At 41.7% G+C, this 16,358-nt stretch overlaps 1 protein-coding gene across 2 annotated transcripts in view; it reads left to right on the top strand.

Moving 5' to 3' along the window:
• Positions 1 to 16,358, top strand: part of TIAM1 (TIAM Rac1 associated GEF 1) — a 446,951-nt gene that overhangs the window by 358,250 nt on the left and 72,343 nt on the right. For both annotated transcript variants that reach the window (XM_033232291.1, XM_033232292.1), the window contains 2 exons: positions 2,396 to 2,500; positions 10,970 to 11,051. In XM_033232291.1, coding sequence (XP_033088182.1) covers positions 2,396 to 2,500; positions 10,970 to 11,051 — 187 coding nt within the window. The remainder of the gene's footprint in view (positions 1 to 2,395; positions 2,501 to 10,969; positions 11,052 to 16,358) is intronic.

Genomic DNA, 16,358 nt, shown 5'->3' with positions numbered 1-16,358 from the left:
GCAGTCTCATTAAGGAGTGCCCACAAAGTGCTTATTAATGATGATGATAAGGTTTCCAAGTGGATTTGTTCCTGTTACTAAGAACCCATGAAATTTCATTTCTTTCCCTTCCGCCTCAGTCGGAAACAGATGGTGAACCAAAATTTTTGCTTCTAATTAAAGATTTCAGTGAGGACCCAGGTAGGTGGGAAGCATTAGCAGCTTCGATCTCTCTTCGGAAAACTTTTCTTGCTCAACACATCACCCTTAATATTAGTATTTTGTTGTTGTTTATTTATCTTGATGATTCTCCAGCAGTAGGTAGCACACTTAAAAAGTCCCTGTTTTATATTTCCCGGGGCTTTCACCTCCACCCTTATTATCTTTGATATCAACAATCATGGATCTGTTGGACATTGAGCATCCGGTCTCAAATATAGACAGTGAAAGGACAAAGGCCAGGTGCATTGGGACGTGTTCAGTGAATGGCATCTGTGTCCAGCACAGCAGGCTGCAAACTATCATGTTACTCAGGAGAGGAGAAAGGTTGGGGTTCCCAAGAATCACTGGTAGAAAACTTTATCCTTCTGCTGTGTGTTCAGAGTGAACTCATTTCCACTTTCTGGAAATGTGCTTTTGCAAGAATGCAGGTTGCCTGTCCTGCATGTACGTATTTATTTAAAATGCTAAACCACTGTTGCCGCACCTCCCACATCTACATGGCTTTTACTTGCAGCTGCAGACAGTCCTGAAGACTGCATATATGTTTTGTTAGTTTCTGTATTCTCACTACTGCACAAGGTGTCTGGCATATCTAAGAGTTCGTTAGATATAACTGAATATCTATTACTGGAATAGTTATTGGAATGCTGTTAGTTTGACTTTAAAAGTATTATTTTGAGGGTGGGTTAAGTAGAAAGAGTACTGAACCAGTTAAAAATTAATTTTATTTATTTTGAAATAATTCTTACCTGTAGAGCTTTGAATGTGAAGAGGTTTTATATATATTTTGTGAAAAATTTCCAATTTGTATAAAAGTAGGGAACAATGTAATAAATTCTCATGTATCTGTCACCTAGCATCTGTAATGATCAAGTTAAGTTTTATCTATTTACTCACTCCCACCCCCAGCTCTTATTTATTTTGGAATCAAATTCCAGATATTATATCATTTCTATCTATTAGCACTTTAGGATATATCTTTAAAAGATAAGGATGCTTAAAAAAATTAATTGGTTTAAACATTTTGTCTCTAGCAATATATTTTCATGTTGCTGTGTAACTTTCGGAGATCATTTTCTTTTTTCCCTGTATCCTCTTGACTGTCTACTATAAAACCATGTTGCTGTTATTACTTATTCCTCAAAATTAATTCAAGGATTACTTTTTAGACAGAAAAAAAAAAAAAAATCTATTGTCCCATCCTAGACCGAAGGAGAAGCCTTGAAAATTTCCATTTTAGAATTGTTTTCTTTGAGCAAGTCATTCAGTGTGTTTCCATAGCTGGACACATGCCTATTAGCACTGCCCCGGGAGAGAGTCCCACTTGGGGAGTATATAAATAAGACTGAAGTCCAGCACTTCACTTCGAGTAAGTCTTCACACCGATGCGCTTGCAAATGAACTGTTAATAACTGTCCCACTGTCCCCATGTGGTTAAAAAAACAACTTTGCCCGGGCACAGCTGCCTTCTTTCATTGTAAATACAGTATTTTCTTGCCTTTCTTGTCACCCTGTTCTTTGATCACCTGTCTATGAAGTTATATTTAAGAACCTTTTTGATCTGCTGTGTTTTGTTGAAAATTTCACCAGTGAATTTCACAATGAATCAAATAAGAAGTGGAGATGTGAGTCAGTTGTTGCCACTAAATCCTGAGATACCCTCGGAATGTTACCGATGTGTTCAATGAAAGTTACTTTAAAAGTTTGTATTTACGATGCAGACTTTTTAAGACGTGTAGAAACCTTATACACCCATTTAGTATCAAATCTCTTATTGAGCCGGGCGCAGTGACTCACACCAGCACTTGGGGAGGCCGAGGCGAGTGAATCACCTGAGGTCAGGAGTTCGAGACCAGCCTGGCCAACATAGTGAAACCCCATCTCCACTAAAAACACAAAAATCAGCTGGGTGTGGTGGTGGGTGCGTATAATCGTAGCTACTCAGGAAACTGAGGCAGGAAAATGGCTTGAACCCAGGAGGCAAAGGTTGCAGTGAGCCGAGATTGTGCCATTGCACTCCAGGCTAGGTGACAAGAGTGAAACTCTGTCTCAAAAAAAACAAAAAAAACCCACAAAAAACCTCTCTTGGTCGTGGGAATACATAATATGTTGGTGGAGAACTAATTATGCTTATTTACTATTGAACAGGCATTTTCTTTTTTTCTTTCTTTCTTTCTTTTTTCTTTTGTCCCAGACACATCAACTGGATCATTCTGCTCATTACCTGCGCCTGAAATTTCTAATAGAAAACAAAATGCAGCACTATGTTCCACAGCCCGAGGAAGACATCTATGAGCTGGTAATGTTATGACTGTTGTCCAAGCACATTTTATGGGAGATTATTTTCAAATTATGAGTGTTCTTGTGTTAATTGTAGTTGGTGGAGTGGAACGAGTTCAGAAATAAATGAGCTTCATGCAGAGCCCTTAAGTTGGTGGAGATGGCCTTACTTAGCTCAGTATTTCCAGAGTAGCATGACCACGTTCGTTTACATAAGAAGCAGTGCAGTGCTATCATGAAAAGCAAAATCTAGAGCTTTCTCTTACATTGGACTTTAGTCATTATTGTAATACTAGCTTTCCTTGCATTGGCAGTCTTTTATTTTATTGTATTTTAGTGTTTTTATTTTGTTGTTTAGAGACAGGATCTCACTCTGTCACCAAGGCTGGATGGAGTACAGTGGGTGTGGTCATAGCTCACTGCAACGTTGAGCTACTGGGCTTAAGTGATCCTTCTGTGCCAGCTTCCTGAGTAACTGGAACCACAGGCACATAGCACCATGGCCGACAAACTTTTATTTTTTATTTTTATTTTTATTTTTTAGAGACAGGATCCTGCTTTGTTGCCCAGGCTGGTCTTGAACTCCTGGGCTCAAGTGATCCTCCCACTTCAGTCTCCCGAAGTGCTGGAATTACAGGTTTGAGCCACTGTGCACGGCCAGTCTTTTATTTTAAATTGGTGACTTAAAGATCAGCTGCTTGTCGTTACAGAAAACAGTGCTAATTCTAATTTTGTGTGACATCCGTAGGCGTGTTGAAACTGCTGGGTCAAATCTTGTTGGGTGAAGAAAGCTGCCATCTATGTCCTAGTCTTTTGGAACTGTATTTATATAGCTTCTCGAGGACATTTACATATATTTGAGTTTGAACATACTTATGGGACTGGGGTTATGAATCAGACCTGCTTACTAATCATATGGAACTGGCCAAGAAAAAAAAAATGAAATGCTAACACTTAATTTCTAGGATTTTACACAGATTAGAGATAATACGCTTACTTGGTAAATTACAATGGTTGTTATTGCAGTAAGCCAGTGACAAGCTTTTTGCTTGTTAGCAAAGTGTTGCGTTTGTCAGTTCCAGGAAAGAAACATTTTGGGAGCAAGGCGCCTCTATTTTGGAGTGCCTGTGCTCTCTCTGTACTTAGTCATTCCTCTGGGGGCTCTGACTGCTTGCCATGGATGCGTGAATAACTGACTTCAGACAGGGTTTCACCACAGAAAGCGGAACTGAATGTTTAAACCCAAGTATTATTCTCTTTTTGGAAAAGGGAAGCATGATTTAAAAATGAGTAGGAAATTCTGTTTCTAGTCAACTTTATTGAGGTATATTTTACATTTAAGAAAACTCTCGCCAACTTTAAGGACACAATCCAATGAGTTTCGACAAATGTATACAGTTTTGTTTCCACTACTGCGATCATGCTTTGGAACATTTCTGTTACCTAAAAAGTTACCTCGTGCCCCTTTAAGGGCTTTTAAGGAAATATAAGAGAGGGTGTGCTTTTGTAACACTTTTAGCATGTTATGCAATAAAAGATGATCAAAATAATGAGCCCTTTTTAAACTATCACTTAAATCAGTAACTGTTCTGTGTTCAGTACGTTTAGCAGAGAGAGCTGATGTATTCTTTTTCTGGCCTAGGGAGAAGGCCAGTTCTTGGTGCTGCTGTATGAGTAGAGGAAAGAAAACCCTTTTTTCTTACTTAAAAAAGGGAAGTGCTTTCCTACTAACACTAGAAGGGTTATTTGATTACATACTTTGCGTCTTGGGGTTAATGAATATTTTGCATCCTGAATTGTATTTGCATCCTGAACCTAACCAGGTTCCATGTTCGTCATATTTTACACATAACAGGTATAGGTACTTCAGACATAGTTTTTGAAATTATATGGACTCATTTATTATTTTTAAGCCTTGCCCATTGTGTGGTCTCCTCCAACATAGGAGACTAAGGTGTGCCAAGCTTAGTCTGTTTGGATCTATAATTTTTGTGTGCAGATAGCTATATATGTATTTTAAAAGAATCTAAAGTACAGGGAGACCATGGTATTATTTCTTGGCCTGTTGCAGAAGGTCTCCAGCCCATAGATCTCTAAGGATGCAAATGCCACAGTCTTGCAAAACCTCTGTTTCGACCAAGGTTCTTAACTATTTTGTCGTTTGGATACTTTTGGTAGCCTGGTGGAGCCTCTAGACCCCTTCTCAGAATGATATTTTCAATCACATAAAATAGAATACATAGGCTTACCTGTGCCCTAAATATATTGAAATAGTTCTCAAAAATATTTTTTGAATTATAGGTAATATATGTTCTTATTTATTAGCTCATTAAATTCTAAGACTTAATAGGTAGATATAAACCTAATAGCTAGACCATTAAATTACAAGACCTAGCGGTAGATCTAATAGCTACCACTGTTCTGAGGAACGATGACAATAAGTAATATTTTGAGACATTAGCAGCAGCTAAAACATGATATGAAAATAACTGTGATTTCTATTCGTGACAGAGTCACAGGCACTGCTACTATTTTACTATGTTTGTTGCCTACGTTCATTTAGGATAAAAGGAAATGCTGATTTTCAGTTTAAGGTTTATAAATACAAAGATATCACTTTTTTTTTTTTTTTTATGACGAAGTTCTGCTCTGTCACCCAGTCTGGAGTGCAGAGGCGCAATCTTGGCTCACTTCAACCTCCGTCTCCCAGGTTCAAACAACTCCCTGCCTCAGCCTCCCGAGTAGCTGGGATTACAGGTACCTGCTACCACGCCCAACTACTTTTTGTATTTTTAATAGAGATGGGGTTTCACCATCTTGGCCAGGCTGGTCTTGAACTCCTGACCTCGTGATCCACCTGCCTTGGCCTCCCAAAGTGCTGGGATTACAGGCATGAGCCACCTCACCTAGCCAGTATCACTCTTTTTTATCATCCACATTCACAGACCACTTGAACTCTATCCATGGGTCCCTGGTTTTGAATCCCTGCTTTAGGCCATTAAGCTGCACATAGTGTCATTCTGGAGACAGGGGGTTTCTGAACAGCATTCCTGGATGCTTTTTGAGAGGCTGCAGGTATTCAATGTCTTGTCCTTACTGAATAAGCATCAGACCACACACAGTTAATTGGTTTCCCTGGCTCATCCCCATTTTGATTTTGATGGACATGGGAAACTTCAAGTGTTAAAGCCATTTCCCTATAAATGACTCATTCATGCATGACTCTCCCAGGATATTTTATTCTATGCCATTGTTTTGTCAAACAGTCTTTAGTAGTAAGACCAATAGTTATTAGCAAAAGTATGTAGTATGTTTTAAAGATCTTTTTGGAGGGTCTAGTGTGTTTATTTTGGGGGTCAGGGGATTCTCTTGCTTATGGATAACCAGGAATAGTTAGCCATTGATTTATCTGCTTTGCTGGTTGTGTTGTTAATACAAGTAATACCTGTTTGGCCTCTTTTTCACGATGACTTGTTTGTTGGGTCCGGTCCACGGAATGATCATGTACATGATTGTAGTCTATGGAAGTGCTTTTCAAAAACCCACATTAAATGCATTTTTTAATAAAGTGACAGAAATAAAGTTTGCAGAAACACTGATCAATTTATTTATTCACTCATCCAGCAAATACATACATATTTTAAAATAGAGTCTCATTCTGTCGCCCAGGCTGGAGTGCAGTGGGACAGTCTCAGCTCACTGCAACCTCTGCCTCCTGGGTTCAGGTGATTCTCTTGCCTCAGCCTCCCAAGTAGCTGGGACTACAGGTGCCCACCACCACACCCAGCTATCATCTAGCAAATATTTATTTAGCATTTGTATGCCTGGCACTATTCTAGCTGTTCTAGGCACTGGGAATACACCAAAACAATTCTGTTCCTGGTGGAACCTGTATTCAGGTTTGCAGAAACAGGTAAAAATACGTGCGAATGTGTAACATGTCAGGGAATGTTCAAAGCCTAGAGAGACAAGAAGTTGGGGCAAGTAGAGAGAGGGGGTTGGTGCATCTGCAGCAGGTCTTGTTGCTTTTTAATTTTATTTTATTTATTTTTGGTGTTTTTTTTTTTTTTTTTTTTTTTGATGTGATGTTTGAACAGGGTGAGCGAGTGAAGTGAGGGAGTGGAATCATAGAGGTATTTTGCAGACAGGTGTTATAGGCTGGCACACGCCTGTAATCCCAGCACTTTGGGAGGCTGAGGCAGGTGGATCCCCTCAGGTCAGAAGTTCGAGATCAGCCTGGCCAACATGATGAAACCCCATCTCTACTAAAAATACAAAAATTAGCCAGACGTGGTGGCACACGCCTATAGTTCCAGCTATTCGGGAAGCCGAGACAGGAGAATCGCCTGAACCCAGGAGGCGGAGGTTACAGGGAGCCGAGATCGCGCCACTGCACTCCAGCCTGGGTAGCAAAGCCAGATTCTGTCTCAAAAAAAAAAAGTTCTAGGCTGAGAGAACAAAGCTGGCTAAGGCCCAGGCAGGGGGAGGGTGGCCATGGTGGAAGTGGCTTACCTGCTGTGTGAGGAGGATTGGTGGAGAGGGTGCAAAAGGGGGAATGCAGGAGATGAGGGAAGGAGGGAGAAAGGATAGGCCATGTAGAGCCTAAGTGCCATGGGAAACCCCAGAGAGAAAGGACATTGCTGGACATCACTGTGGCGGATGAGTGGCCCACAGGGCATGAGAGGATGAGTAGCCAGGGCCCACAAAAGGCTGCAGAGAGTCTTTGTCAGGCAAGAGCATGACAGTGGCTCAGACCAAACCACCCAAAGGAGACAGAGAAAGAAATGATCCTGATTTTCTGAGAACTCAAGAGCCTAGGTAAGCAATTTGTTTCTTAAAATCCGGTGCTCTTCTCATCCAGTTTTTGAAAACAGGGAAAGTTGCAACATTATCAGTTTAATAAAAGAAAGGGAAGGTGTGAGCTATTTCATCGTTAAGTGCATTTATGTATAAAACTACTGAATTTCAAAACTTCTAGTTCCAGATATTGTGGTTGCATTGAAAATACATTTTAAAGTATAAAACCCCGTCTCTACAAAAAAATACAAAAAGCTAGCCTGGCGAGGTGGCGGGCGCCTGTAGTCCCAGCTACTCGGAGGCTGAGGCAGGAGAATGGCGTAAACCCGGGAGGCGGAGCTTGCAGTGAGCTGAGATCCGGCCACTGCACTCCAGCCTGGGCGACAGAGCGAGACTCCGTCTCAGGAAAAAAAAAAAAAAAGTATAAACCCTTCTTGAAATTCTATATAGTTTTAGTGTTGTTCACTAAACCCGGCTTTAGTGTAATCAGGATGTTGTGGCCAGCCGGCCTGTCTATATGATACTGAGTTGCTGTCTGAGACCAGCAAAAGACGCAATGATGTTCACACTAATTCCAAAGAAAACTAGGAAGTAGTATTATGAAAAAATAGGAAAGATAATGCACAAAGCTGGATTCCCACTAGATCCTGTGGGAATGATTAAAACAAACAGTTATATACTGCCACCTGGAGGAAGGGTTTGGCACTTGAAGAAAGTTTTAAAAAATAAAACTAAGGCTCCTACTGAGTTGAAGTGAACGTAGTTGATAACGTTCCATCGAGCATTCTGTGGTGTTAGGGTATATACTGTAAACCTTATTGAATTTAGTATTTAGAGTTTTGGTGGCTGTTTTCTGAATGAAAAAGTAGTATAACTGATTTCTTCTTGTAAATTTATTTGTATGAAACATTTCTAAAGTATAGCACTAAAGCCACATTCAGTCATGCCCTTGACACGTCGCATGTGGTGGGAGTCGCATTAAATTAAGGTGTTTAAGAGGATCCAAGCCATCCTGTCCACGTTCCTACCCCTCACACTCCTTAGCATTCTATTATAGCAAACGCTTTCCAGACTCCTGAGTCACAAGTATTATGCTGACCTCTCAAATGCCCCAAGCAAATAAAGAGAAGAAACTAGCCACTCTTTTCTACCTGCCCGAATAAAATTGTTTCTGGACAAATGGCTGTGTGGTCAGAGATGCGGGCAAGTTTAGATAATCATCAAGACTTCTTTTTAGTGCTAACGGCCACAGTTTTTGTTCTTGACCTTGGCTCAAAATTGGTTTTCATTTCAAGATAGAGTAATAATTTAAAAAATCTATATGAGCATTTGACACATCTTTTTGTTTGTGGGTTTTTATTATAAATTTTGGATTTGAACCTTTGACTGACCTAGGAGGGTAGGTTCCCTTTGCTTTCATACCCTGTGTTCCAGTGAGGGCTGATCTGGGAGGCATTGTAGTGTAGTGAAAAGAGTGCGGCTCTGGAGCCAGTGAGCCCTGGGTTCATAATCCCAGCTGTGTGTGAACTGGTCTTCTGAACTTAGGAAAGTGCTTTCTCTTTAGGCTCTTGCCTTTATTTGTAAAATGGAGATCACGCTTGTCTCTTGGAGTTAGTGTGAGAGGCATGACATATAGTCAGAACTCCGTAAGTTATTGTCTTAATGATAGATCTTGACATTTGAAAATGAAATATCGATTAATTTAAACAACAATGTTTCTGATGGGTGAACTTTGCATCGTTCTTAACTTGACTATGCGTAAAGCTCTTTTTCCAGCCTTTGTTGCACATGTGCAGGTTTGTTACCTGAGTATATTCTATGATGCTGAGGTTTGGGGTATTATTGATCCTGTCACCTAGGTAGTAAGCCTAGTGCCCAGCAGTTAGTTCCACAACCCTTCTCCTCCTCTCTCCTTCTCCCTCTAGTAGTCCCCAGTATCTGTTGTTGCCATTTTTATGTCCATGAGTCCTCATTGTTTAGCCCCTAGTTGTAAGTGAGAAGGTATTTGGTTTTCTGTTCCTGGGTTAATTCACGTAGGAGAATGGCTTCCAGCTGCTTCTGTGTTGCTGCAAAGGACGTGATTTTGTTCTTTTCTGTGGCTACATAGTGTTCCGTGGAATACATGTACCACGTTTGCTTTATCCAGTCCACCCTGGGTGGGCCTATAGATTGGTTCCACATCTTTGCTATTGTGAATAGTGCTGCCATGAACATACAAGTGCACGTGTCTTTTTGGTAGAATGATTTATTTTCTTCTGGATATATACCAAGTAATGGGATAGCTGAGTCAAGTGGTAGCTCTGTTTTAAGTTCTTTGAGAAATCTCCAAACTGCTTTCCACAGTGGCTGAACTAATTTACATTCCCAACAACAGTGTATAAGCGTTTCCTTCTCGGCTGGGCATGGTGGCTCACGCCTGTAATCCCTGCACTTTGGGAGGCTGAGGCGGCCGGATCATTTGAGATCAGAGTTCGAGACCAGCATGGCCAACATGGCGAAACCCTGTCTCTACTAAAAATACAAAAAAAAAAAAAAAAAGGCCAGATTTGGCAGCAAACGCCTTAATCCTAGCTACTCGGGAGGCTAAGGCAGGAGACTTGCTTGAACCCTGGAGATAGAGGTTGCAGTGAGCCGAGATCTCGCCACTGCACTCCAGCCTGGGCAACAGAGCAACACTCTGTCTCAAAAGAAAAAAAAAGAAAAGAAAAGCATTCCCTTCTCTCTGCAGCCTCACCAGCATTTGTTGTTTTTTTGCTTTTTAATAATAGCCATTCTGACTGGTGTGAGATGGTATCTCATTGTGGTTTTGGTTTACATTTCTCTGATGATTAGCGATGTGTACATTTTTTCATGTATTTATTGGCCACATATATGTCTTGAGAAGTGCCTGTCATGTCTTTTGTCCATTTTTTGATGAGATTATTCATTTTTTGTTGATTCGAGTTCCTTATAGATTCTGGATATTACACCTTTGTCAGATGCATAGTTTGCAAATATTTTCTCCCATACTGTAAGTTGTCTGTGTACTGATAATTTCTTTCTCTGTGCAGAAGCTCTTTAGTTTAATTAGGTCTCACTTTTCCATTTTCTTTTTTGTTGCAATTGCTTTTGAGGACTTAGTCATAAGTTATTTCCTTTCTTGGGCTTTTAGAGGGCTGATTAATTTGTGTACTTCAGTATTCTAGCTAATTTCGATAAAGTTCAGTGGCTAAAAAAAGAATATCCTCCTTTATGTCATTTGTTTTTTGTTTCAGTGCTATCGTTTGTCTCTACTTATTTGTACTATCATGAACTTTTTGGAAGGGAAGCATAGAGATTTATCTTATTTCCATGAATTCCATACCAAGATCTTTATAACCTCTTCCTGATTTTAATAAACTTTTTTCTCCCCACGGCTAGAGGCCTCCATTACTTTAGCATTATTTTTCAGGTCTGTGGAAGACATTGGGTAGGAATAGATAGAGAGTGATGTGGAGGAATTATTTAGAAACCAAACTGTGGCTGTGTTTGAGGATGACAGTTGTAAGTCTTTACTTTTAGTTTTTACTCTTAATGAGTTCCGTTTAATGAAAAGATTGTGAAGTGCAAATTCACATAAGTATCACTTGTGAAAAAATAGATTTATGAAATGACGATTTTTAAACGTTAGTTATAATGAAATTTTAATTAGATTTCTCTTTGTAACTTTCAGCTATACAAAGAAATTGAAATCTGTCCAAAAGTCACTCAGAGCATCCACATTGAGAAGTCAGACACAGCTGCCGATACTTACGGTAAGTTTCTGTTTCTTTGTGTTTTAAGGTAAAGCATTTCTTATGTAAGTGTGAATTTATTTACAGTCCAACAAAATGCCTTTGGGTCCTATCTAAAACAGACAGTATATCTGGCTCCTGTGCTGTGGAGGGTAGCCACACTAGGGGAAAAAAGGGATATTTACTCTGGGTATGATGTAGACTTTGGTGTTAAATTTCATAACTTTAGTTATTGGGGTTCTACTGTCATAAAAAGGAAGTGGGTAGGTTATTTTATATGTCGAAAGATAAAATTACAACTAGTTTAGTTATAAATCTGATTGGCTTTTATTTGTGATTCGTGCATGGGGCAGCCTCCGTTCTACAAAATTGAATGAGAGCTCCCTCTGGGCAATGGCAGAACAGTGATTTTTGTAAGGTGGAGACAAGGAAACAGAACAGTGGAAGAAGAAACCTGATTGTTTAACATTAGCTTACTTCAGGTTACTTTTTTGTAAGGGTTAAAGCAGAGGGGACATACTTATTTTGCTGACTATGGTAGACCAGAATCTCTTGTTTTCAGGAAAAACTGGTCTGTTTGGGGATCTACCTGCTTCCTGAAAGTTTTAGTTTGATTATGCAGCATCCGGCATGAGTGATTCCATTTTTTATTTGATCTGGCCTTTTGGGCGTAATGCAGGAACTCAGTTCACAACAGTGGCCTCCCATAATTTTTGCTTAACATATACTATGATGTACCTTAGTAATATAGGAATTATTCTTTTATAGCCCTCTCCTGAAAACAAAGACATTATCCTCCCTTCTCATACAAGGCTTGTTAAAGGAACTTACTTTGGTTTTGTGTTGCGGGATCCCCAAGACCATCCCTAGGTTTGCTGATTCACTAGGAAGACCCGCAGAGCTCAGCATCTGGTCATACTCACAACTATGTTTTTTTAATAGCAAAATTATACTGAAGTGGCTTCATTGTCTTGGGTGAATACCCAAGGTTCATTGCCTCACGCCAAGGGAATCACGGATGCAGACACACAGGTGGGTTTAGGAGTAGAGGTTTAATAGTCAAAAAAAGAGAAAGGAGAATAGCTGTCTCTCCTGCAGAGAGAGAGGGGTGCCCCAGTGGGTCTTCCGGCCAGCGGTGGAAGATTTCATAGCCAGGCTTGAGGAGGTGGTGTCAGATTTACATAGGGCGCACAGATTGGTTGGACCAGGTGTGACGTCTACACAGCACGCAGGGAAGCTGGCTGCCCCGTCCTGACTTTATTATGCAAATGGCGTCTTTGCCTGGCCGGGGCCGTGTTCACTGCTCCTTACTGTACAGGTGGCTGGCAAAGAGAAGAGAGGATGGAGCCACCGTTTTGAACATGCTTAGTTCCAGCTCGCCTTTTCCTATTGGCACAACTGCCAGCATTCACCCGTGTCTATGTGTGCGGCTCGATTTTACAGGCTGCTTTTTGTTAGAAAAGAAAATTATTTGGGGGCTGCTTTTCATTAAAAGGAAAACCTTACTGAGGATTTTCTTCCCTTCACTCTCTGCCTAAATCATTTCATCTTAACCCCTATATCAATACCAAACAAAATCAGCAAAGGGAAGAGACGCATGGAGCAAAGTCTAGGGGAAACCAGGTGTGAGCTTCAGCGAGCCCTGTTTCAGTGGAGTCACATAGAATGAGGATAACTTCCCCAGCACCAAGTTGTGAGGACACCTGAGAAATGCTCCCTCCTAGGGAAGGTGGTTAGAGACTCAGTGCCCAGGGCGTTTCTGGGGAGGCTGGTTCCCTAGGCAAGCTCTGCCTAGCATGCACCAGAATTCCAGACTCCCAGGAGGAAAGTAGGCGTTCACCATGAATCCCATTGTTTGTACACACAGTTTAGGCACTGTGAACCACTTAGGGTGTTGGGAACCCTCCCAAAATCCAGGTTCTCGGGATGCCAGCCAAGGTCCAAATTTGTAAGCGGGCCTTTCGAAGAACAGCAGTCATGCCTGCTGTGTTAACACTTTCCTAGGCGGTTGTCTACATTCTGGTGGAGTTAAATATATATTCCTTTCCATATGTTTAAGACCAGTCTTCTTTACTTAGCATTACAGTGTGTGTATGGCTTGAATAGTAACAGAATTGGTGCCTGAGTAAATTAAGTGAGGAAAATCCATACTGTGCTCAGTCAGGAGCGGCAAGGTGTTAGCTGAGGTGACAGACAGCCACCAAAGCCCGGTGGCTCAAAACAGTGACATTTATTTCTCACATTCACCATGCATCCCTTGTGGGTTGGCTGGGACTCCATACGTTGTCCTCATTCCACACTCTGGCCTGGAGCAGCTGCCACCTGGGACAGTGCTTGTCACTCAGCAGAGGGGGAAGAGGAGGTGGGAAAGCAGATGTTGTCCTACTCCCAATTCATTGGCCAAAGTAAGTCACACAGCCATACCTACCTACAAAGGAGCGTAGAAGTGTGATTCTACTGTTTGGTAGAAGGAGAACAAAGTTCCTGGTGGAAAGACACAAAGACTACCACATATGTTCACTTAAGATTTCTCCCTGAACCGGCCGGGCATGGTGGCTCACGCCTGTAATCCCAGCACTTTGGGACGCCGAGGCGGGCAGATCACAAAGTCAGGAGATCGAGAGCATCCCGGCTAACATGGTGAAACCCCAGCTGTACTTAAAATACAAAAAATTAGCCGGACAGTGGCGGGTGCCTGTAGTCCCAGCTACTCGGGAGGCTGAGGCAGGAGAATAGTGTGAACCCGGGAGGCGGAGCTTGCAGTGAGCCAAGATCATGCCACTGCACTTCAGCCTGGGCAACAGAGCGAGACTCCATCTCAAAAAAAAAAAAAAAAAAAAAAGATTTCTCTCTGAATCAAGTTATTAAGCTTTTTTTTTTTTTTTTTTTTTTTTTTAAGGACACAGTTTCCCTCTGTCACCCAGGCTGGAGTGCAGTGATGCGATCTCAGTTCACTCCAACCTCTGCCTCCCGAGTAGCTGAGATTACAGGCATGTGCCACCATGCCCGGCTGATTTTTGAACTTTTAGAAGAGACGGGTTTCACCATGTTGGCCAGGATGGTCTTGAACTCCTGACCTCAACTGATCCACCCACCTCAGCCTTCCAAAGTGCTGGGATTACAGGCGTGAGCCACTGCGCCTGGCCCAGGTTATTCAGCTTTTTAGCATTTGAAAATCTTTAAACTCTTTTCTGAGCTGTGGGATATTATATTCCTTCTGCACCTTCCCCTGTAGGCCACCAATCTTCATCTCAGAATACTCAATAGAGGATTTGGGCCTAATGAAGAGAACCCAATTTTGAACCCTGGCCACTTGCATTATAACTTTATGCTGTTTATTTCTTGACCTTAAAACTAAAGACATCATAAAGCCAGGAGAATGTTTCTCATGGCAAGGTATAAATGTTTATGAGCGGCTTATTATGCAGCAAAAAGCCGACCTCAGTAATTAGAGCTGTAATTGGTGGCAATGAAGTGCCTGGATCCTCCAAAATTAGATGCTCCCATAATGATTATTCTTTTTCTCTTCAGTTTACTTAATTTTTGTTGAGTAAGGATAAACTAGCAAAGATCAAGTTCAGAAGGCTGAATTTCAAAGCTCTTGGACTCTAATTCTAAAATTGAGTGATTCAGGGACCCCAAAATTGGAACTGGGCATAAAACTGCTATCGTTTGTATACTTTTTAATACTTTTTTATTAAAGTCACTGAATTACTCACAGAACCCATTTACTTTTACCCCCTGAGGAAGGTATGACAGGGCACCAGGCATCAGTCTTGAGAGTATTACAGACAGTGCTTCTCAACCCATCTGATGCAAAGAAGCAGATACTTTGTTTTGTTTTCGTTTCCACTCTTTTTTTTTTTTTTTTTTTGAGACGGAGTCTCGCTCTGTCGCCGGGGCTGGAGTGCAGTGGCCGAATCTCAGCTCACTGCAAGCTCCGCCTCCCGGGTTCACGCCATTCTCCTGCCTCAGCCTCCCGATTAGCTGGGACTACAGGCGCCCGCCACCTCGCCCGGCTAGTTTTTTGTATTTTTTAGTAGAGACGGGGTTTCACCGTGTTAGCCAGGATGGTCTCGATCTCCTGACCTCGTGATCCGCCCGTCTCGGCCTCCCAAAGTGCTGGGATTACAGGCTTGAGCCACCGCGCCCGGCCAATTTCCACTCTTGTAACTACCACTGCTTTTGTGAAATACTAAATTCCATGCTTGGAGGCTGTGGCAATGTCAAGGCTCCAAGAGGTTCTCAATGCTTAGTCTCGATTTCTGTCCTTACGGTACTGCCATTAGCTAACAGTTGGCACCTGTTCCTGGACTTCACTTTGAAAAGCCCTGCCACAGGCCAGACGCAGAGGCTCACGCCTGTAATCCCAGCATTTTGGGAGGCCAAGGCGGGTGGATCACGAGGTCAAGAGATCGAGACCATCCTGGCCAACATGATGAAACCCCGTCTCTACTAAAGATACAAAAATTAGCTGGGCGTGGTGACATGCGCCTGTAGTCCCAGGTACTCAGGAGGCTGAGGCAGGAGAATCACTTGAACCCGGGAGGCAGAGGTTGCAGTGAGCCGAGATCGCGCCACTGCACTCCAGCCCGGTGACAGAGTGAGACTCCATTTCAAAGGAAAAAAAGAAAAGAAAAGCCCTGCCACGCATGGCTAATAAGCTCAGTTAAATCACTTCTTCTCCGTGCTCGGGTTGGTTCCAACAGCATATTGATTGAAGAAGTGAAAGATTCCCCCAGTCCTCAGAGATCTGATTACCTCTGGATTAAAAGCTACCACAGAGTCAAAATTCAGCCCATCTGTATCTAATATTAACACCCCGCTAAGTGACTTTCGGTTAGATACTGAGTTCGGTACAAGTAAAAGCTACTGGCACAAACACAAAAACACCTCACCATACAGATCAAATGCTGCTTTCTATTTTAGAACACCTTAGGGAGGAAAATATAATTTAATAATCCAACTGACTGAACACATTTAAAGAGGGAAGATTTACTTAATTTCTCTCTCTTGCCCCTCTCTCCACCGCAGCCTTCAGCTCACTCCCAGACCTTACGGTTGAAACTGGTTCACATATCCAATTACATGATACTTAGACTAAGCATGAGGCCCTAGGCTGCCTTGCAGTAGAAGAATGCGTCATTTCAGCAACTTAGTATTCCTTTTCTCTGGGTACTTCTAGTACTATTATATTTTTTAGTCCTGTGTTCTCCTCACGTTACAGGTGCCTGTGCTTGTTATCTGAATTTTCGTTGTATCCTGGACTCTAGTGTTGAGTAATTCTCTATTGTTTATCATGTTATGGTTTTTCCAGGGTGAGGAATC

Source organism: Trachypithecus francoisi, unplaced genomic scaffold (genome assembly GCF_009764315.1).
Source record: "Trachypithecus francoisi isolate TF-2019V2 unplaced genomic scaffold, Tfra_2.0 Lachesis_group14, whole genome shotgun sequence".
NCBI classification, from domain to species: Eukaryota; Metazoa; Chordata; class Mammalia; order Primates; family Cercopithecidae; genus Trachypithecus; species Trachypithecus francoisi.
This window is presented reverse-complemented; position numbering and strand designations above follow the sequence as displayed.